The 24,462-nt window shown below is 37.9% G+C and overlaps 1 protein-coding gene across 1 annotated transcript in view; it reads left to right on the top strand.

Moving 5' to 3' along the window:
- The first annotated feature begins 629 nt into the window (after positions 1 to 629).
- The window catches only part of CHSY3 (chondroitin sulfate synthase 3), a 274,370-nt gene continuing 250,537 nt past the window's right edge, over positions 630 to 24,462 (top strand). The window contains exons 1-2 of the mRNA XM_024761932.1: positions 630 to 1,431; positions 4,687 to 4,970. Coding sequence (XP_024617700.1) covers positions 630 to 1,431; positions 4,687 to 4,970 — 1,086 coding nt within the window. The remainder of the gene's footprint in view (positions 1,432 to 4,686; positions 4,971 to 24,462) is intronic.

The following is a 24,462-nucleotide window of genomic DNA, read 5'->3' as shown; positions in this document are numbered from 1 at the left end:
AAATGGGACGGAGAACTAGGACCGGGGGCGGAGGGACGAGGGGGCGTCGGCGCTGGAAGCCGGAGGCGGCCCGACAGGGATCGTTTCCTTCCGGAGAGGAGGCCGGCTCTGGGCCTAGGCGCGGGCGGGGGGCGTCCGAGGGCGGGTGACCGGGAAATATCGCGGCCCGCGCTTCCCCCGGCTGGCAGCGGTGGTGCTCGTGGCTCCTCCTCCGGGCCAGTCCGGAGCTCGGCGGCTGGGGGAGCGAGGGCGGGGGCTCGGGAAGGAGGGAGGAGGGAGGGACCAGGCGCGCAAGTGACAGGGTGGCAGCCTAGGAGCGGACGCCTTGCCGCCGCCGCTCCACCTCCTCCTCCTCCTCCTGCAGCTCCTCTCGCTGCCGCCGCCGCCGCCACCGCCGGGAGAAGTTTCACTCCCGACCCTCGCTCGGAGCGGGGAGCTCGGCCGGCAGCTGCAACGCGCCGCCGGCTAGGCGCCCGGAGCGCTCCGACCCGGAGGCGGCGTCAGAGCCTGGGCTGCGGACGGCGGCCGGGGCTGGGGGCGTTGAGGCGTAGGAGGGGCGGGTGTGAAGCGGCAGACCCTTGCGCAGCGCCGCAGCCGCTCAGCCAGCGTCAGCGCCCGGGGCAGCCGCGATGGCCGTGCGTTCCCGCCGCCCGTGGATGAGCGTGGCATTGGGGCTGGTGCTGGGCTTCACTGCTGCGTCCTGGCTCATTGCCCCCAGAGTGGCCGAGATGAGCGAGAGGAAGAGACGCGGTTCCAGCCTCTGTTCCTACTACGGCCGCTCGGCCGCTGGCGCCGGCGCGCAGCAGCCGCTCCCTCAGTCTTATGCCCGGCAGTGGCCGGAGCAGTCGCCGCCCCCAGCGCGCCAGGAGCTCCAGGGGCCGCAGCTGCCTGAAGCAGCGCCGGAGGTAACCAGTTTTCGCAGCAGCCCCTGGCAGCAGCCACCTCCACTGCAGCAGCAGCGGCGAGGACGCGAGCCCGAAGGCGCGACGGGGCTCCCCGGAGCCCCTGTAGTCGAAGGGGAACCTGAGGAGGAGGATGGAGGCGCGGCTGGGAAGCGGAGAGGCGGTCGGCCGGGGAGTAGCCACAACGGCAGCGGAGACGGGGGCGCCGCCGCCCGGAGCTCCCGACCCCGGGATTTCTTGTACGTGGGGGTGATGACCGCGCAGAAGTACCTGGGCAGCCGCGCGCTGGCAGTGCAACGGACCTGGGCGCGCTTTATCCCCGGCCGTGTGGAGTTCTTTTCCAGCCAGCAGCCCCCCAACACTGGGCTTGGCCACCCCCCGCCACCCCTGCCTGTCATCGCGCTGCCTGGGGTGGACGACTCCTATCCTCCCCAGAAAAAGTCCTTCATGATGATCAAGTACATGCACGACCACTACCTGGACAAGTATGAGTGGTTCATGCGCGCCGACGACGATGTCTACATTAAAGGTGACCTCCCAGCCCCTGCTGTCCCGTCTCCCCGCCTCCCGACTCCTTTCTCTGCCAGGAAAGCCAGCCCCGATCCCTGCCCAGCCCCTATCCCTGGCCAGCCCCTCTCTGCTTTCTCCTCTGCCCACCATTCCTAGTCCGCTCCTCCTCCTCTTCTGCGGTCTGGACCCTCCTCACACCTGCCCAGTTTTTTTCGCCTTCCTCACTCTTGCTGCTCTGGTTTCCGCCCATCTCTTGCTACTACTCTTTGCGGTGTAGGAAGGCGAGGAAAGGGACCTCGGGGTTAAGCCTTAGGCTGTTCCCACTTTACACTGCTCTGAAAGCCCCAGGTGGTGGTAGTTTCCCTAGTCGGTCCAGAGGGGCGTGTCCTCGGTGGAGAAAGGGAGGGTGGAGGATGCAGGCGGGAGCCAGTTTGGAGATCGGTGATCTTGATTATCCCCCTATCCTTTTGTTTTTACTGGATCAAGCTTAGTTTTGGAACTGGTGAGATTGAGGAATCATCTTCGCTGTCCCACACCCTTCTCTGTGCGTTTCCTTTCCTTCTGCACCACCCGCCGCTCAGTGGGAGTCCTTGAGCATCCCAGCCGCTCCCGCGCACAGCTCTTTCCAGCCACCGCAGTGCAGCCTGAAGCAGTTCCTTACGCCCCCGGCAATAGCTCAGTAAAACCCTGAGGGGATGGCTGTACTGACTGGAATTGGTGGTGGGGGAAAAGGGGACAGCGCCTGCGAATTATCCAGACCCTAGGAGCTCCAAGCTGTACTAGCACACACTAGGCTGGTTCCTTTCCAGTCCATCTTGGTGGTTGCGGCGTTAAGCAGGGGCTGGGAAGTCCTTCCCAACACCACGCGCAGCCCCAGCACGAGAAAACTTTGTCCGTTTTAAAAGAGGCGCGGTCCTTCGCCCTGCGTGTGAGTGGCTCTGGCCAGAGATTGCTAAACTGAGCAGAGGAATGTTCTTTAGAGCGGGAGGAAATCTTTACAGTCTTGCTCTTTGCGGAGAGGAACACAAGGGAAGTAGCTAGGTTGTATTGAAGGAGGGATCCCTCTGTGTGTGTTTGTGTGTGTGTGTGTGTGTTTTTTTTGGCTGCCTTGGGTCTTCTTTGCTGCGCGGGCTTTATCTAGTTGCGGCGAGCGGGGGCTACTCTTCATTGCGAGCGCAGGCTTCTCATTGCGGTGGCTTCTCTTGTTGCGGAGCCCGGGCTCTAGGCACGTGGGCTTCAGTAGTTGTAGCACTCCGGCTCAGCAGCTGTGGCGCAGGGGCCTAGTTGCTCCACCGCATGTGGGATCCTCCAGGACGGGGGGCTCGAACCCGTGTCTCCTGCATTGGCCGGCGGATTCCTAACCACTGAGCCACCATGGAAACCCCTCCCTCAGTTTCTTTCTACATTTCTTAGCTTCTTGGTCAAAAGGGGGGGGCAGCCCTTACTTAGTTTACACCACTCTAATTGTAGCCTCATTGCTTTCTCCTGATTCAGGTAGTATCTTTTACATACTCAAGGAAAAACAAACAAATAAATAAGACCCGCCCCCCCCCCAAAAAAAACTGTCACATTTTGGTAAGGACTGAGTGTATAGAGATAATAACTAGAGATTTCTTGGGTTTGGGTTGAGAGGAGTGAAATCCTTAGAGATGGTTGGCAGAGAAGGTACTGATAATTAGATATGAAAATAATGAATTGAATAAGTTGATACAAACATTTAAAAAAGATTGCATTCCTGGTGATTGCAGTATCTTATAGGTAGGTATAAGTTATGTAGATATCTATAATTGATAGATCCACTATCTTATAGTCTCCATGTCTTCTGTGTCTCTTTAAAATCACAAAGGTTTCCTGTCAGATGTTTGCCACACTTTGCAGACAATTTCCAAAATGCATTAACAGCATCCACTTCTGTCATATCTTTTAAAGGTGCTTTGAAAGATTGTCCTTCAGAACATTGAAATGCCATATTCTTTCCATTTCTATTAAGAATGAAAGGCATTTTGTATTAAGAACCCAATAATAGCTGAAACTCACTGAAACCCAAGGGGCATGGCATAGCATCAAGATAATGACTGCAGATGCTGTGCTCATCAAAACTGATAGTAGAAATGCTGACTGGGAATGTAAAGAAGGTGACTACTTATTCCAGTATATTACTTGGTAGAGTACGAAATGCTTTGGAACTGTTTTAGCTACAGAACTTTATTTTAAAATTGTTTTTTCTGATGAACTTACAAACTATAAACCAATTTTATAAATTTTAACAAATGTTAATTTTTTCCTAAAAGGGTACTTTCCAAAGTTCCAAAGTGTTATATTTCCTGGCAAGTTTGATATTCTCTCTCTCTCTCTACGTATGTATGTATATACACACACATGCATATATGTATACACACACCTTTTGGGTTGTATATGACTTGAGTTTAGTTACGGACAAAACACTAAACTAAATCAATTATCAGGGTATCAGTGGTCTGCCAATCAGGGCTGAATATTAATATTTTATTTCTGAGAATTTTATCACTACTTCATACATGCTAAGAAACCTGTCTTTATTCTCCTTGTCATTATTTCACCTTTAAAAACAATCTGATGGGCTTCCCTGGTGGCGCAGTGGTTGAGAGTCCGCCTGCCGATTCAGGGGACATGGGTTCGTGCCCCAGTCCAGGAAGATCCCACATGCTGTGGAGTGGCTGGGCCCGTGAGCCATGGCTGTTGAGCCTGCGTGTCCAGAGCCTGTGCTCCGCAAAGGGAGAGGCCACAGCAGTGAGAGGCCCACATAAGGCAAAAAAAAAAAAAAAAAAATCTGATGACTGTCATCAGACTTAAGGTTTTTCATTGACTAGAAGGTTGATTAAATTTTATTATAATTTAACGAGAACGGAGTGTAGAGTTAATAACTAGAGATTTCTTGGGTTTGGGTTGAGAAGAGTGAAATCCTTAAGAGATGGTTGGCAGAGGAAATATTGATAATTAGATATGAAAATAATGAATTGGGTAATTTGATACAAACATTGGAAAAAGAGGGCATTCCTGGTGAATGCAATATCTTATAGGTGGATAGATAGGTATATGTGATGAAAATTTTATTATAATTTAAAAATTAGTATTTTTAAAATAATGGAATATTCAAAGAGGTTTTTCTTCTTTTCAATTGTATAAGACTTGTGGGGAGTTTATGCACAATATTGGAAGTTCTTTCCCTTGTTTGGTGTGTTAAAAATGATTATGAAATTAGGAAAAGGAGTGATTGTTGCCTTTCTCTTTGTAGGTGATAAGTTGGAAGAGTTTCTTAGATCACTGAATAGCAGCAAGCCCCTCTACCTGGGCCAGACTGGCCTGGGGAATATTGAAGAACTTGGAAAGCTGGGGCTGGAGCCTGGGGAGAACTTCTGCATGGGAGGACCTGGAATGATCTTCAGTCGCGAGGTTCTCAGGAGGATGGTGCCACATATTGGTGAATGCCTCAGAGAAATGTACACGACTCACGAGGACGTGGAAGTAGGAAGATGTGTTCGACGTTTTGGTGGGACTCAGTGCGTCTGGTCTTATGAGGTAAGACTTGAGCTGTGATGAAAATGTTCTCATATTACAGGTGGGTGACAATTTACAGTCTGATTCTATTTATTCTCTCTGTATCTTTGTATTTGCTTGAAAATGATAGCAACAGCCAGTGATGGACACAAGGGCGATTGTGGGAGATGCCTTTCTTATCAGAGCTGAGGCCTGTCCGAGGCTTTCTTATTAGCGTGACCCGTAACTTTAAGCAGCAGCTTATGTATATAGTTACATCTCTGGAAGATGCTACTTCCGCTTTATTTGCTTTGTTGGTGTTTATATACATGCGTATCCGTTTCCTGTCTCTAACAAGAGGATTAATTCTGTTCTCTTGGGCTGTAGCTTTTAGCATTTCCTCCTTTGTTTGTTGTTATTTTGGTCAGGTATACAATCGCATCTCTTTGTTTTCAAATAGTTAAGCTCTGTAGTTTCTTGGAAGATTCTTATGTGGAAATTTAACATACATTTTTAAAGCATAGGAAAAATTAACTCATAATGTTATATCACTTATAATAGACTTATTCACAAAACTTTAAAAGGCATGATTATGTGGAAAAACAGAAGTTCTGACGATGTTAAGTAACTGCTTAATATTATGACTGGTTCTCTAACATTTTGTTTTGTGTCTGCCCTCATTCCATTTTCTTCACTGCACCCACTCAAGATTACACAGTCCCATTCATTTTTCTTTTAGAAATGTAATCCCACTTTCCTTAATTTAGCTTTCTTTTTTATGCATCATAATATTTACACTATGGGGAAGTATTTCTTATATTTATTACAGAAAGTAAGTATTAATAGTAACTAGTTACTTGGCATATGTGCTATGCAAATTTAAAATTATTACATACCTTCTTCCTTTTATTGATAGAAACTAATTTTCTTTTATAAAACCAACTTACGTATACCTTTATAATAAAAATGTAGATAAGCACATTATAGTTTAAAAATAGGTAATTTAATAAACTCAATGAAAAAGATTTGTCTTTCCATTTAATATAAAACTAATTGGAAGGCAAAAAAATACTTCATATGGAAAACACAGTCAGTTGATGTTTGCTTACATGAAAATATTATTTTTCAGACATTGTCTCTGTATGGATGAGTAAAAAAATCATATTTTAAATAATTATGGAAAATTATTTTATCTGATGCTTAACATCACATAGAAAGTTTTAACAAAACTTTTATGTCCCTCCATTCAAGTGTTCATTGATTCTGCTGTGAAGGTACAGTCCTCACATAGCAGCCTGCCCATTCCTGATCCAAGGCAGTAAAATATGCTCAGGTGACCTACATGCTCAAGAACTGATTTAATATTTTATTTATAATATAGACATTTGTTCTGGTTAAAGGGGAGTTAATAGTAGATCTGCACCCTCTCTGTTAGAATAAGTGGAATCTTAGATCTTTTCATTAATTGACATGAAAGGAGAGACAAAGGGAACTCCAAGTCTTGTAGGATATAACTTTATGATCACCATGTTTACATTAACTTTTGTCAATACATTTGAATTTTAGACTGACAATTGCCCATCACTAACTTCAGAATCTGTATGAAAAAAATAATTTCTACATTTTTTCCTAGCATTAGAAAATGTTATCTTCTAAAGGGATACTGTTTCAGAATGCTTTATATTTTGCTAAGCAATTACATAGAATTGACTTTATTTTGGGATATCAATCTTTAAAGGAGCTATTTAAACAACATTTATTTTAAAGGTGGCATTGATTTAATTCTAACCCTGACCCTAACCCTAACCCTAACCCTGAGTCTTATTTAAAGGAATAATGGAAAATTTCTTTACCAAGGAATATATTAAATATTATCTGTTAATAAGTTTAGTAAAGATAAGTATACGATTAAATTATATCTAAGCATTTTAACATTAGGGTGTGTTCTACATTTCTTGGACACTGAGTAGGTAGATTGGGGCACAGCCAAACTCGGGCTTTCCAGGTCGGGTTTTAGGTTACTTGAAATGTCCAACTATGCTACTGTTCACATTATATGGAAAAATTAATCTATTCCACTCTGGGTTGGCATTCACATAAAGGAGAAATTTCACATCTGGCCATAGAATAAACTATGAAACCCATCAGTAATTTTGTTTCCATATTTCTTTTATAAGAACCATCTACAACAGAATTTTCTTAAAATTTTGAATTTTCTTTGCTAAATTTTCCATAGCTTTTAGGATTTTGTTTGACTTTTCCTCCTAATAAAAGTTCTTGCAGAGTTAACAGCGCTGTTACAGAAACATGTTCACAATTTTTGAGTTTGAATAAATGAAGCATCATGATGGAATGTTATCTTTTAAAAATGATAAACAGGCTTGCAGATCTTGTAGGAAGAGAATTGGACAAAAATATTACAATTATAGATTGTATAGCGTGTAGCTATTCTTGACTATGAATTACATTATTTGAAAATCTAGGAATCTTCTAGTGTTCTTTACTGCTGAATTAAAGTCTGCTTTCTCTGTGTATATATACAATTAAGCATAATATTGGCAAGAGGGAGGAGAGGGAAGGAGGGGGAGAGAGAGAGACAGAGAGATAGAGGAACAGAGAGAGATAGAGAGAGGTATAAACTGAATTTGGGTTTGAGTCACCAGTCTACCACTCATTAGTTTCATTGTCGTTTTAAAATTACTTCTCTGAGCCTTGTTTAATTCAATTGAAAGCAGAGATTGTAATGGTGTCTGCCTCATAGATTTTGTAGAAGATTAAGTGAAACGGTGAAATGATCCTTGTGAAGTTCTACATAGTATCTGGCACGTAGTAAATTGTCAATAGGTGTTAGCTATTGTCGTAATACTGAATAGATCATGTATGATATTACATATAACATGGTTTCATCAATTTTATTCATTTACTAATTATTATTAATGAGTGATTCATCTATATCAAAAAGTCAGATGAAATAAAATTTTTTCCAATGAAGAATACAAGTGTAAGGTTTTTTTGGCAAAGAACAAGAAATGAGTACATTTCAGTATTTTAGAACTATGAGGAATCCAATGTTGGTAAAACATAAAACATGGATGACTTTCAGACATGCACTACAAATATTTGCTTCAGTCTTTGAGTATCATATTAAATAACTGATCTTGAGACTGTGGAAAACATTATTTAACAAATGATTATTTAATATATGTATTGAAGGAATCTCAAACAGATCAGACTCTATCTACATTAAAAAAAATTACTGTACGAATTTCTAGATTAGCTTCCTTTTCTGAATTTCATTGGAATTTTTGGTAGGAAAGGAAGTCAGTAGTATCTCATTCTGCAGTCAGTTCACAAGACCACCCTGGAACTTGTCTCTCAAGGCAGCTGGAAACCCCTCCTGATGTTTCCCAGATGTTTCACGAAGTGATATATATTAATAGCTTCGGTTCTTCCTCACGATAAGGTCCTGGTGGTCTGGGAAAATATGTCTTGCTTGTTGGCCCCTTGCTCTGTTTCTTCCTCTGTCATCTCTACCTACTTTTCCTTTCTTCTGTCATTAACGAGCAATAAAATACATTACAAATGCATTTTGATATGCATTGTTTCTCATCACGTTCTCAGTAAATTAAATGCTCATGACAGGCCAACCTTGATATTCCAAGACATGACACATAGGGCCCAGGAGTGGCTTGACTTCTTCTGAATAAAGAGGGCTTTGGTTGCTGATGGGTCTCAGACAGACTGGTTCTCTTTGTACCTGAGACCATTGGAGAGTCAGAATTGAGATTCTTCCTTACCTACCTAGAGGTAGAAACATCTAGTTTTCAAGGACATATGGCAGATGTTCATAATCATCAGACTTCGTGGGTTGCTGTTATCCTCATTTATATCTTAATTGTGTAAGTATAGAGGACTAACTGAAGCATGATCACGAAAAATTATTCTATGCTTTACACTCTGTGAGTGTTAGAATTGGCACCTGCTGTTGGCCAAGTTCACATTTTTGGTTGAGCTCTATCTTGGCTACTGCTTTTCTAGTTATCTGAGCTACAGTCTGGCAGCTTGGGAGGCTGCATATGGCTCTTAAATGTTGTTTGGCACGTGGGGTGTTTTAAGGTTTTCTTGATTTTGTTTTTTGATGCCATTAGCAGAGGCAGGCAGTCTTGAGTCCCTTCATGACCTATTGTGCACCAGCCTCTCCTTGCACGTTTAGTTTAACTGCCTGGACCAGGTAGGCATAAGAGTGTTGATATTTTGAGTCAGATAATCCGCACGTTGCAAATTTCATTAAAAGATTCTCTAGGAAATGAAGTAATTTTCTAGTGAGAATGAGATGTGTATTTTAAATAGTTTACAGAGAATTAAGTTTTTCAAACTTGGCTGTTTAGAGTTGTAAATCGTATAATACAGTCACAGTTTCTTTGTTATAGGTATTTTTTAGTAAATTACTAGACTAGTGAGGAGTAGAAAGTTCTCACTGTTAAAAAATTATTTGTACAATTCATTTTCATTCTGTGTCTTAGCAGAATGGGAAGTTCCTTTTCTTTGGTTTTTGTTTTAATGAGATCACTTACATTAAAGCATTAAAATAATTTCAGTGATTCTTCTTCTCCCTGTGAGGGAGTTTTGCATTTCATCCATCTAAGAGTCATTTTCAGAATAGTGTGTATTTATCTTTTTAATGTTAGCAGTTAAATGGAGCCAAAAAATATGTATCTTTATTTTGTCTAATTAAATGTTGTTCCAAAGCAAGCAGAGTTCCTTGTTGATGGAAATATTTCTCTCTGGTTTAAAAAATCATTTCTTACGACTAAACAGATTTTTAATAGATTTCATTAAGAGTTAATTTCACACCAGAATGTCTTATGTCTAATCTTGGCCCCCTGAAGGCTATAAACACCCTAGAAAATTCCATTATTTCACAAAAGAATATATTTTGGAAGTGTTTCCCTGGGCTTGTAATACCAGAGAACTATACCATAAAAAATGTAACTACATATAAATTCTTTGTAACATAACCATTAAGGTTAAAATGTCTGTCCCATTCTTACAGGGCTGTTACACATCCTTCTTAGCTTCTTTCTGTTACTTATGAGCTTCCCTTTTCTGTAATGCTAATTTTACTGTATCATGAACATGGTATATGCCCCTAAAGTATATTAATATCTATGGAAGAAGTATAAGTCTGGGATTTTTACCTAAAATTCAGTCCTTCAAAAATTCAGTCTTTTCTTGGTTCTAATTCAGTCATATTTAGTTTTTAACTTAACTAAAAGCAGTGAGCTTCTCACACCTACTCTTCCCACCCCCATTCCACTTGTCAGATGAAATCATCCTTCACTGATTTTATGAAATCTCTTTTCTGCCACACTGCTTCCTTCATTGTACAAAATAAAATTGCATTGTGAGTTGAAGGACAAACTTCGTACAGTTTCTCCATGTTTTGTAGTCTTAGCTAGTCTGTTTTCATTGTTAACTAATGCCTTACCACCTGAATTCTGACAATGTGTGTTTTCCAACAGTTGTGAAAAATGCAAAGTTTGGAAGATGCTTCCATGCAATTTGAAATGAGTTCCATGATAACATAAACACTCATATTAGTTAAAAACTTTGAATACTCTTCCTCCTTAATTGGTCAAAAGTATTCTAATTTCCTGAAAAAATTCCCAGTCAGTTTTCTACTTCCACTTCCTTTGTCTTGGTTTCCAAAAAGCTATGTGAGAAACATTCATTTCAATCTCTTTTCTAGCTAGTGAATTAATGAATTAGTGCTCAACATACAAAAAAATGTAATCTATCATATAACTCTACTGCATTTTACTTTGACTATAGCATGTTACTTCTTTTGCACAAAATATATTAAAAGTAACTTTTAATAAGGTGTTTAAGCTAAACATAAAGTTAATTAAAATAAAATCAGTGTCTTGAACCATATGAGTCATTATTTGATATTATTGAGCAATAGGAAAACATGTAAACTGAAAAATTGAGGGGTTGCATTTCCTCAGAATTCTCACGCTCTTTTCATTTACTGTCCTATTAAACAATACTCTAGTTAAGGCTTGACCACAAATAAATCAGTTTGAGTCATGACATACATTTAATGTTAGCCTGTCTTGCAAAGGTGTTGGACATTTATAGTACAAAAAGCATGTTACAAGTTTCTAAATTAACTGAATGAAAATAATATATTTATTTAAAAAATTCAACTGGCATTGTTTTGGGAACTAATGAATGAAATGGATTTCTTAATCTGAGATTTTAAAATCTTCACTCACCATTTATAATTTTGAAAGCTGTGTCCCTCATTCTTCACAGTCAGTGGTAGTTGAACTCTTCATTATCCCTTTCTGTTTCATTCATTTTTATTGTAGAGCTATTTATTTATAGAGTAGATGGTTTAAAGAAGTATACAGATTAATAAAAGTAACATACAATAAAATAAAATGTGAAGAAATAAGGGAACAAGGAAGACATATATAGAAAAATAAGGAAAAAAAAAGGAAAAATACATGTTGAGTTCCTTTTTTCCTGGCATAAAAGAGAACCCTAGCTTGCCTTGACTTGATACTAAGACCTGGGAGGAATCTTCCCCAGGGAGCAGACAAGGGGGGTTCTGAGGGATCACATACTCAGCACCACTTCTTTGATAAGTAGAATAGCATGATTTGCTTGGCTGTTTCTAATAAATTTCCTCAAAATAAACCAAGACTGTAATGCACAAGGGCAATTCTTCAGGAGGAATTCTACTTGGAGACAATGCAATTATGGTCAGGTACACCATTGTTGGATAACTTCCGTGATTGTATTTTAAAATTCAGAATACTTTTCAGAGAGCCGTCTATGGGTATTACTTCTCAGGCAAATGATTTATATTAGGTTGGCCAACAGGAAATTTGAATTATGCATATTCTCTGGTGAAAACCCAGAGTGTAGCCATTGTGTCCTTGATTAAGGGAAGATCTGTGGTTGTGCTTTCCTCAGCAAGAGGAGAGTAGAGACACCAGCTACAAATGGAGAAATCAAACCAGATCATGGACCAGATGGTGACCCCACCTGAGGAGTCCTGAGTCAGGCCCAAGAGAATTCCTAACAACTCGGCCTTGAGTTATCAGTGTGGTTACCTAGCTTTTGAGCTAATTATTAGAAGTGTCTTTTTTTTTTTTGCGGTACATGGGCCTCTCACTGTTGTGGCCTCTCCCATTGCGGAGCACAGGCTCCGGATGCGCAGCCTCAGCGGCCATGGCTCACGGGCCCAGCCTCTCCGCGGCATGTGGGATCTTCCCAGACCGGGGCACGAGCCCGTGTCCCCTGCATCGGCAGGCGGACTGTCAACCACTGCGCCACCAGGGAAGCCCTAGAAGTGTCTTTTTTCATAAATTTAATAATTATACTTCTATAAGTTATATAAATAATTATATATTTATTAAATTTACTATATAATTTAATTTTAATATAAATTTTTGCATGCACAGATTAAAATATTTAAAGAGTAACATTTTAATGATGAAACAATGTTTTAATAATCTAATAGTCTATTATACAAAAATAAATTTTAAATGAAATAAGGTTATTTAATATTCATGATGAGTATCTTAAAATGTGAAAAAAAATATAGGGTGAAAATAAATTTAAGTATTCTGCTTTAGAATTCAGTCATCTCACATCTTAAAAGCCAATTGATTTCATTTGCTCAAATACATTTATTGAGCATGTCCTATAAGCAGTGGGCACACAGACCTTCCTTTTCCTCATGGAGCCCCTAGGGAGGAGAACTCAGGCTTCTAACCAATCTCTGCTTTCACATCTGATACAGAGTTGGGTTTCCCATCTCTGTCATCCTTCTCAATCTTTTTCCTTCTAAGTCATGAAAGCTCCAGTTGGGTCCAACATTGGTACCTGTCTTGGAACTAGGATCAAATGATTCTTATTTTAATTTTCTTAAGTGAGCATCTTCCTCTCATTCGTATTACTGTCTCCTGAAGAGGAGAAAACCAAAGATGTGTTTAGTAATTTTATGGCATATTAATATATTCTGTGCCTGTTATATAGCACAGAACACCAGGATTTTGTTTTTTAATTAAGTCTGGAACTATACTACCTGGCTTCAAATCCCAGCTCTGCCATTCACTAGCGGAATGGCCTTAGTCAAGTTACTTAACTTCTCAGTGCCTTAGTTTCCTTATCTGTCGAATGGATATAACAACAGTACTTACCTCACAACACTGTTGTGAAGATTAAATGAGTTAATGTATATAGCAGCACTCAGAATAATACCCGGCAGTGTTAAGCATTCTGTAACTGTTAGCTATTTTTGCAGAAGCAGAATGGCATAAAATAGTGCTAACTTTACAGAGCCATTGCGAGGAATAAAAAGGTCAATGTATTAGAAACCCTTAGAATAATGCTTGATATGTACTAATTCCTATATAACTGTTAACTATTATTAATATTTTCCAATTTACAATGTTCATATTCTTTTTTTCCTCTCATGGGAAAGAAATAATGTTGACTGGAAAGCGTTTATTGCAACTGTCTTCTGAAAGCTGGGCTTTGCTGTAGTAGGGAGGGTGCTGATTCAGTGGTTCTCTGCCCTGACTGCGCAATGGAGTCCCCTGGGGGACTTTGAAAAAATTCTGATGATGGAACCCATCCCTGACTCATTATATCAGAGTCTTTTACAGGTGAGGCCTGTAGCATGGGTAGTGTTAAAAACTTCCCAGGTGATTCTAATGTGGCTCTAGGGTTTAGACCTTTGTATAAATTATTTTTTATTAATTTTCTGTTTTCAAATATCCAATCCATTCTTAACTATTCCATAAATGTTATATTTTCCTTTTGGGAAAAATTACAGGAAAGGAATCAGCACTTCTGCCTTTCTTTCTATGTCTATTACTCGTCTGTTCCAAAGAGTTAGTCACTGGATTTAAAGACAATGAGTATAAAGCCATCACTCACAGTTGTATGTTTCCTCATGGAAACATTACTTTTTGTTTTAGAAAAATACAAGATTGATTTAAAAACATATTTAGAAAAAAATACATTGTTTATTCATGAAAGGCTTAAGGTGTTACTGATGGTTTTTTTTAAATTACATTTGAATAGCTATATAGTAATAGAGCTCTTAAAGTATAGGTGGAATGTTTTCATTGACTTGTTTGCTTTAACAATGACTTTTTGAATTGGAGCTCAAAAGGAAAAAAGGTATCAATGATCCATTTCATTGAGTACAGAAACCAAAACTTACTTAAAAACTTAAATGAATAACTTTGATTTCAGCCAGCTATTCTCAAATATTTCCTTGTCCACTGCTATAGCTGACTGCTATAATGGAGGGAAGTATAAGATACACAGGAATGTAAGGGAAGAAGTTCCCAAGGAGAACAGGAAAATGCAGTGCTTTCTCCAAACTAGAAGTAATGCACAGGGACATTGCCAGGTGAGTGGGGATACATGGGAAGGCAAAGGTGGAAGAATAGCATGATAGCAAATAGTGTGTTTGATTCAAGCATATCTGGTGGCAGGAGACATGAGGCTCAAAAGCTGTTGGTAGATCTTGATTGTGAAAGGCCCTGTATGTCATCCTCAAAGGTTTAGAGTATACCTTATAGATCAGTGATTCTTAGAATTCTTAGAATTCTTAGAATTCTTAGAATTAGTGGGGGTGACTATTACGGAGCCCATGAATAGTATGTTAAAAATCTTTCTGGGTGATTCTAATGAGCAGTCAGAGTGAAAAATGTGTTCCATAATTTGGAGCTTTGAGGAATACTTCAGAGGTAACCATGATCAGATTACCCTTTAGTGGCTGGAGCATGGAAGGATGGATTGGATGAATGGAAGGATGGATTATCTCTTGTGCCTAGAGATAGTGACACAAGACAGTTAGGAGGCTATTGCCCCAGACCAACTGAGAGATGAGTCTTGATCAAAGAGTCAAAGTGGAAGTGGAGGTGAGGAGAAGGAATTGAGAGGTAGTGAGGAGAGAGAATTGACCAAAGTAGGTGATTGGTGAGATGTAAGGGTGGAATGGGGGAAAGTTTAAGGTGACTCCTAGGTTTTGGACTCAGGTGATGGTATTATAATATTCCTAGCAATAGGGAGTAATGGAAGAAGAGTACTTTTCGGTGATTGGTGTATTTGAGGCATGAGCAGAGAAGAAATGACTTCTGTTTTGGGTACATTGAGTCTCACTCATCATTTATTCAGCAAGTACTTACTGAGCACCTGATACTCCAGGCACTTTTCTAGGTGCAGGAGTTAGAGCAGTCAAAAAGAAAGAATAAATAGACAAAAGTCCTTGCCTTATTTTCTAGCGGGGAAAGACAGTCAATAAGCAGGGGAGGGGCTAAGGGATGCAGGATGATGGGTGTGCAATTTTAAATAGGATTGTTTGGTGGACCTCACTGAGATGATATTTGAGCCATGCAGATATCTGAGGGAGAAGCCTTCCAGCCAAAAACACTAGGTGGACAAGTCCTCAGGGAAATGTATTTGGCAGGTCAAGAACTAGCCAGAAGGCAAGAGAAACTAGAGTTGAGAAGGTGCTGGGAGAGTAGTAAAATGTGAGATCAGAGAGGAAAAGGGGTGAGAGATGATGGGTCAGGTATCATACATGGCTTTGTAGCCCTTTGTAAATACTTGAAAAGTGAGGCCCACATAGCTTGAACAACTTTCCCAGATTATATAGGCAGGAGTATTGATCTGTTGTATTATCAGACTGCATGTTGATTATATATATACTAATTATGTGTATTATATCATATTTAGTATAAATGTATATCTGTATACATAAAACATTTCTTAATGTGTGAGCTTGTGAAGACATTTAATGGGGAGTCACAGGGGTGCTTTATTACTAAAAGGCCAGTAAGTGGATAATGAGCATAAAGCATAATAAATGTTAAGTTATGAATTTGGACTTCCATTTATCATGTGATTTACCAGATCTTTTACGCAATATTTTATGTCATTGTGTAGATTTTTGCAATAAGACTGCAAAACAAATTTTGGGTCATTAAAACATATGGCATGGAACTTTATCGTATAGTATTATTTGGCAGTGGAACAAGTTCTTTTCCTTGAAAATTTAAGATAGCAGTTTATTGCATATTTACATGACATCATTTGTTATACCTGGATGTTATTCTTATAGAATCATTTTATAACACTTCTATCTGAAATGGCTTTAGATCAATGTTCCACATCTCTTAGGATACGTCTTCCTTTGTCAAACTGGAGTTTCAGATTTATGAACATACAATTCTGTTTTGTGTCTCAATTAATTGCACTGTAGGTGCTTCTGCTACAAGTAGATTTATAGCAGGATAATTTTAGATTAATTACATAGCATATAACTCCATCATCCCCATATAACTGCTTACATTAAGATTCATGTGTTTACCTTATGGTTGTTTAAAATTCTGCATTTCTCTTATTTAACCTATATCTTGTCTTGGTTTCCCTTTTTTAAATTAAATATTCTTAAAGATTTACGAAGTTGTGGTCAAATTACAGAAAGAACATCTCCTAACTTTGGAAAGTCTGTATAGAGACCCACCACAGTCAAATAATCTTTGTTAATCAGTATTTGTTCTTCTGACAATATATTTTATGGTAGTGTTTGTAAATGTTTATTTTCATTGGTTGTAAGTGTGTAACTGATGATTACTTTTGCTAGTATACACATTTGTTACACATGCATTACCATATTTATATATTCAATCGAGTAAATTCTACATATGGATTGTCTAACAGTCAATTGTAAAAATAATTTCAAGTCCGTTATAATTGATTTGTTTTTTCATTTAAAGAGCATTTAACAGTATACCATAAATTAATTTTTTGAAACCTAAGCAATATAATGAATGGCATTGTATTAATTGAAACACATAATCATTATAATATAATTATGATAGTTCTATAATAAAACAAAATTCTTGAATCAGACCCTATAAATGTAGGCATTTTCAATGAGGTCCTGTAAGTCCATAATTTAAATAAATTTTAATTTTCTGTCCTTTTTTCTACCTAACTTCTAATTTTCTTAATCTTAACTAAATTTTAATTTTCTATCCTTTATTTCCCTAATATTTCTTTGTCTTCTAGAGTTCATAGTGTTCAGATGGTATTATCAGATTTTATTCCACCTCAGTCCATTTTTAGATTGATTCCTTATCTTACAAAATGGAACCACAATGACCTCATATTCTGGACACATTATGAAGCTTCATTACACTTTTCTTGTAAAACTGAATTGCTAGATTAAGAGAGAAAATATGACATTTTATTTCCGTTTTGACACTTTTAACAAAGTGTCACATGGAGTAGGTTTAGTGTTCATAGCTGCGAATAGAAACCTAGCAAACACTCAAAATAGTCAAGGCTTAAAAAACTTAAATCTCATTTGAATTAGACCAAAGTTCCATTTTGTCAAATACATCATTTTGAAGAATTGCTTGAAACAGTTGATAATGAGTGTAATTGATTTTACCAAATTTGGCAAGACAGTTGTAAAATGTGTCTGAAAATACTGGAAGATCTGTTCCATTGCTTTCCAGGTGTTACTGTATAGCAGTTATCAGTTTTGTGTAAAGTCTGTAAGTAATAATACTGACAATTCCCGCTTATGTAAAACATTTGTGCTTTTATTTTTTAAAGAGCCCCTGCTTTCATCTTATTCTTTGTCCAAAGGTAGATTTGTGATTGAAAACACTATGTGAAAAAAATATTTTTGGGGATTTGAGTGATGAATTCCTTTTTTGGTTTCTGTTTCACCATCCTAGTTTTAAATTTCAGTTTATATGCATGTGTTGATGGGAAGTAAACACAGCCATCCTCCACAATTCCTGGGTAAGTTGAATCAAGAGTGACATTGGCATATGATTCTTATGGCCAATTTATATACACTTATAGTCACAGATTTTGGAGTATTAGGAAATTGTGAATACATTTTTTGTTAGCATATTTGCCATGTTATTTTTTTTCTGTAGAATAGAACTACTAATGTGGCTTGACCAAATTAATCTAGATCTGGATTGAATAGATTTTCTCTTATTTTAAAAATTGGTTGGTAGTGCTGGCATCATTTTATACAGCTGTTTTGATCAGATTGTTTCTTAATGCTGTACTTAACTATTGAAGTAAATTTGGATGTGTCTCTGGATCATTTTAATAATTAAGGTATATAGCTTGTGGAGAAAATGGAAGCCGAAACAAGAACTTATCGTAGTATAAAAAGCAAATGCTGATCTGAAGCCTGATGTGGTTTTATTAATTTCTACTCCATCTCGTTATGAATAAATATGCTAGGAAATGTCTGAAATGTTTAGTATTTTATGATGTTTATGATAAACAATCTAAGCTTTTAAACTTTTCTGGGTATATAATATAATCAAATTAAGCATCAAATTGATTTATATTTATACATAGCTGTAAAACGATCATTAGTTACGTAGCAAGCACTGTACTGGGCTGTAAGGGAGAATGAGTGAGATGAAATTTCCTTTGTCTTATGCCAGAAGCGGACAACAGACTCAGCAGTTTAGTAACTTGCCCAAGGTCACACAGCTAGAGAGCTGTCAGAGTTTAGCTTCAAACTCTGGTTTATTTGATACCAAAGACCGTATTTTTTTTGAAATGTTACATTCACCTTCTGCTTGAGGATTCAAAGAATGACATTTCATTTTTATTTTAAATCTGTGTTGTCAGATTGGAATTGACAAGTTCAAATATATTCAATATAAGGAAATTGGAAAGAAAAGAGGTAGGCTACAAAGATCAGACAGTAAAGATCCAGAATTGAGAGGTACTGCCTTTAGTTTTAGCATTCTCTCCACTAGACGTGCTTGCCTGTTAGAGATAGAACGTCTTAATCTTTCTGGAAGAGATCTGTGAAGAGTAAATTAAAGAGACCAAAATTATTAGAGTTCTTCCAGTCCTTAGCATTTATGTTTACAAGAAAAATATCTAACATTAAAGTTTTCATTTTCAATAGAAACAGAATATCGTATATTTTACTCTACCTCAGGGCAAGATTAAAAATGTAGGCTGTCAGTTTTATCTAAATTGTTTTCTAGCTATACTATATAGAAACGAAGTACACATGGGTGTATATATCACACTAGAATTTCAATTATTGGGGTATATTCTGAGAGCTCATTTTATCTTAAGAATATTTCTTGTTCTGATAATTAGTTTATGTTAGAATGAAGATTTCTCATTTACTTTTCAGAAAAACACACACATGGAGGTAATTTCTCAGAAATAGTGAAATACATTTTTTCAAAAAGAGCTAAAACTTTGTAGAAATGCTTACTGTTTCAGAGATTTTTAATGTGAGTGTTTCATAGTTATTAATTTCTAGGAGTGACTTTTACATGGACTTACATTGTTAATAAAATCCTCCTGAAAATCCCTACAGGTAAATGGGGTTATTACCATACTTATTAGAATTATCACAGTAAGCAGGCTTGCGTTGAGTGCCAGCCGTATGCTTAGTTGTAGACAGAATATGAAAGTAAAGGTGGTGCTTCAGATAACAGCTTTAGAAAGATACAGCTACTTCTTGAGTTTAAACAAAATGTAAAGTTATACAGTAGAAATATCAGGATATTAGATCATATCAGAATGAGTGTATCTGAAGCACTTACCAAGTATAAGATTCCACGTATTGTTCTTCCCATGCAGAGTTTAGAGTGTAGTGGGAAAAGAAAGAGCGAAATGAGAATATTAATAGTGTGGAAGTGAGCATGGAATTGATGAGTTGTACGTAGACAAGCACTGTAAATGTTTAAAAGGAGTATCGTTGGGGGCTATAAAGTCTAGGCAGGAAGGCTTCATGGAGAAGTTGACCTTAACTTTAAAGAGTAGGTAGGTCAGTTCTCCAGGCATAGAGAAGGGTTGAGCCAAGATGGGCTGTGCATTATACCCTGAGGGCATGGTGTGGGCAGGCTGGCCTCCCCTAGGTCAAAGCTGTAGAAGAGGGGGTCACAGCACAAAAGATGGAAACAGAGATTTTGACTGTGTCGGTGTCTACCTAAGAGCTGAACTGTTGCCAGAAAGACTACAGACAAGAGATGACAGATGGACCCTGAAAAGTATGAATGACCGTCCTCTTTTACCGCTGGGTATAGAGGATCTTTTCTGGCCTCTCAGAGTAAGGTCTTGGAATTCTGGAAACCCTTACGCCACTAGGTTAACTTAATGTACTCTGAAAACAGCTTTATTCAAATTCCTGTGCAATGTGCCTCAGTCTTTCCAATCCAGTTCATTTTGAAATGCCTCTATCTGAGCCTCCATGATATTATTAAAACCTGCCTGTAATGCTATTTTTAGGTTTATATATCATGCTAACTGAAAAAAAAAATTTTTTTCATTTTGACTAATCCACTGAAAATAGCTTCTGATTGTGCAACTCTGCAAATAATTTAAAACGTATATTTGTGAGGAGTATATCTAGCCTGAAATTGTGGCTATATTCTTATTTATTAATGTTGTTCTACAACTATTTGTGGGCAAACTGACTTCTTAGTCTTGCTTTGTGGATATCAACTGATTGGCAGGGCTGATTTCTTCCAGCCTAGCTATAAATGAGGCCTTTAAAAAAAAGATACTCATTAATTGTTGTCTCAAATTTTAGTTAAGGAAATCATTAAGTGCTTAATAAATTGTACCTGGGCTCATAATATTTTTAGTTTTTAAAATTATTTTCTACTAACCTTTCTCTAAGGAAACACCAGTTTAATGCTATAAATATTGGAGTAGATCTGTAAAAGCTATTTTACAAGTTATTGTGTCAGATAAGAATGTGTTTAACTAAAGAAGACAGAAAACTTGGCCACAGTGGCTTTTGTTTGTCTATTTTCCAGAATGTGTAAGTGAGTCGGCCCTGACTAAGTAGATACTGAATGATGCCTCATGGTCCCATGCTTTTCCTCTCTTTCTGGTCTGCTTTTCCTTAGAGTGTTGAATCTGTTCTCATGCATATAGATTTCAAGCATTTTAAAGAAACTAATCCTAGTTCCAGGTAGGAAGGGGGAAGACTTTCTACTGACATGAGTTTAGTCCTTTTTTCAAGGATGGAAGTCTTCCCCATAGATCTCTGCTTCATATCCCTGGTTCGAATTATGTCATACAGCCATCTATGACTGTAGGAGAGGTGGATAAATTGAGTACATCCAGGTTCCATAGCCAGAAGAAAGAAAAGGAGAAGGAGCTTGGGGATAGGTGTTAATGAATCTAACCCTATATTAGGGTTCTCCAGGGAAACAGAACCAATAGGATATATGTCTATCTACCTATCTATCTATTCATCTCTCTGGAGAGAGAGAGAGAGAGATTTTAAGGAATTGGTTCACAGATGTGGAGGCCAATAAGTCCAAAATCTACAGGGAACACTGGCAGGCTGGAAATTCTGGAAGGGGTTGATGTTGCAGCTCAAATCTGAAAGCAGTCTGGAGGCAGGATTCCTTTCTCTTTGGCTCTTTGGGGGACCTCATTCTTGTCTCTGAGAGCCTTCAACTGATTGGATGAGGCCCACCCACGCTGTGAAGGGTAATTTGCTTTACTCAGAGTTTGCTGATTTAAATGTTAATCACATCTAAAAAAATACCTTCATAACAATATTATAGACTGTTGTTTGACCAAACAGCTGGCATCATAGCCTAGCCAAGTTGACACATAAAATTAACCATCAAATCTACATAATTTACTAAGGTTTGATAATATCCAATCATTTAGAACCTTTGCAACTCAAGTCCTGCCTCAGCTTCAGTGGGTTGACATCTTTCATGTTGTAGTTTGTTTATATTAAATGCAATCATTTTTTTGTGTATTCCAGGAAATTCTCTATGCTAATTCTGAAATGGATTTAAAAGACTAATATTAATTTAAAGAGGAATCTTATAAAAAGATCTGTTGAGATTTCTTAGGCTCTTACGTAGTTCTACGGTGGTAAATGACATATAATTTTAAGCAGTAAGATTACTTTTCCCTAAATGACCAGAGAATGTTAGGAGGGATAGTAGAATGTTGACTGGCTTGGAAGTGAAGAGACCTAGGTATTTATATTATCTCTGACATTAATGACTTTATCACCTTGCCTTTCTGAGTCACCTGTCAAAGAGGACTAATAACAGATTTTGTACCTTTCCTATTGGATTGTGACAGTTACACGAGATAATGGATCTAAAAATGCTTTATGAACCATAGAGTGATAAAAATATATAAAGAGACACTAAAATATAAAGATAAATGTCCCATAACAACCTCCTCTGTGATTGGAGGAGGACATGGCTTATGGGCTGTCAAATGAAGGTTAGGGCTGAATGCAGAGTCAGAAATGATCTGGTCCCAACTGATAGAGTAAGCTTCAGCCTAGAGGACCTCAAAGGAACATCCATTCCATGAGATTTGATTCTGTGGAAAGCAATGGGAGGCCATTCCCTGGCAGAATGAGGAATGTTTTGAAATTAACGTCAGGATGTTGGATTTGGTAGCATGACAGCTGTTTCAATCTATGCTTCTTCAAATCTCTCCTTTGGAAATGCACAACAATTATTCAACTAATGCTAGAAAAATATAATTTAAGAAATATTTCATTTTAAGAACAAAATTCTACAGCTAAATATTAATTAAAAAAAAACTAAATAGAGAAGGGAATAACAGAGGAGTATACCTAATGTTGTCTTTAATAAGAACGGCCTTTAGTCTTGAGTGATGTTACTTAAGTTAATTTTTCTTGTATGTAGAATAATTAGGCACAACTAAAAGTTATTGAGGATTTCTTAATTTGGTGAGCCATTATTTCAAGCATATCAAAATCAAGTAAACTTTCAAAAATAGGTGATAATAAACCTACCCATGGAATGGGATTTCTATAACTCTAACTACATTTATCATTAATCTCTGACTTCTTTCATATAATTTTAAATGTCTTTGGGAGAATGATTTTGAATGTGTTTACATATGATATCAACGTATTTATGAGACGTAGAATGTGTACCTAGCAGTTTAATTCCTCTAAAACTATTGATTTTGAAACTCTTAAACAGTAGCTTTTAACATGTTTTCTTGATGTTCATATGAAATGGACACTTAAAATATCCAGGTTGGTTTCAAGTTTTCAGTGTTGGTTATTCGTAATATATCCATTGTCCTGGTAATTTCACTTTTAGCCATTTATCCTAAGGAAAGCAGAGATGACTTTAGACTTGTGAGTGATATTTAATGTGTGAGACAACATAAGGGATAGAGAGTATGGTTAAACTACTGTGCACCCTATGACAATTATAGACAGCCATCGAAAATGATTTTCTGCGTTCACTATACATGAAACTGGAAAATACTTATGACATAACGCTATGTGAAAAGAATGGGCTAAAAATGGAGGATAAAGCATTACCTCAATTCAACACATAAATTATATACTGCAGTATAATTAGGACTTTAGGGACAATACATTGCACTCTGTTATTCCTCATAAGGATATATTAATATGTAAAATACTGTGGATACTCTGCTTAATGAAATTCAGAGTGCTTCTTCATGTCGGGAAATGAAAAAACAAGCAAACGTGGTGGGTTTATTGCTAGGTAATGGGCATATAGTCAATATAAAAGAATTTATTTGAATTTAATACAATAGGCACTATCATACGTTATTCAGTAATGAAGTTCCATGGTTACAATAGTCTTTTAGGAAGATAACTGAAGCATAGTATATGGAAAATTCTAGAGGAGTAACTGGATTTGAAAAGGTGGATAAGAAGCTTTTGTTTGTCATCCAGAATGAGCTGTTCACTGGTACTTCGAGTGTGAAAAAAGGCTCAGTGTTGGTTCTTGGAAACATAAAATTAAACTTAGATATTTTACCTTTTTTTCAAAACAATAATACTGACATCTTTTTATTTCCAATAAAGGTCTGATATAAATAAGAGCTGAGAGAAGAGAAGCGATAGGAAAACAGTTTGCTTTAAGAGGCTTAGCTTTAACAACTGGAAAGAACTTCGCTGTTAACAACCTACTCGGGAACATAATTGTACAAACTTAGGAGCATGTAGTTTAAAGGTGGTGCTTAGAAATACAGAAAGAAATTCTTACTCATAATAAGAATTAGACCCTCACAATACATGAATCATACTGGGCTGGGCTATAAAAAGAAGACAAACTACTAAAAAGAGCTATTTTAATTACTGTGCTAAGAAGTACATTTCTAGTAAAGATAAAATTTCCTTGGTTGCAACATGTTTTTTTCTTGTGCAGTTACTTCTTTTTTTATTGTGAGAAAATTTTAATGTAAATATTCAAATTCATTTTCTGAGGTAGACTTTCTAAAATATTTTGAGCAGTCTCTTTAATGTTTACATAATCTCTTTCTGATCACAGCCATGAAAGATGTTGTCTTATTATGTGTCATTTTTCCTCCTTGTAGTCATGTATAGTCCTACGTGATATATGAGATAAGAAAATCAAAGAAGATTTTTGTTTATTTTTGGCTATCTGTATCTTTATTCTGTGTCCCTAAATTAGACTCA

Source organism: Neophocaena asiaeorientalis, unplaced genomic scaffold (assembly GCF_003031525.2).
Source record: "Neophocaena asiaeorientalis asiaeorientalis breed wild unplaced genomic scaffold, Neophocaena_asiaeorientalis_V1.1 scaffold385, whole genome shotgun sequence".
NCBI classification, from domain to species: Eukaryota; Metazoa; Chordata; class Mammalia; order Artiodactyla; family Phocoenidae; genus Neophocaena; species Neophocaena asiaeorientalis.
The sequence above is the reverse complement of the archived record's forward strand: the minus strand, read 5'-3'. Positions and strand labels throughout refer to the sequence as shown.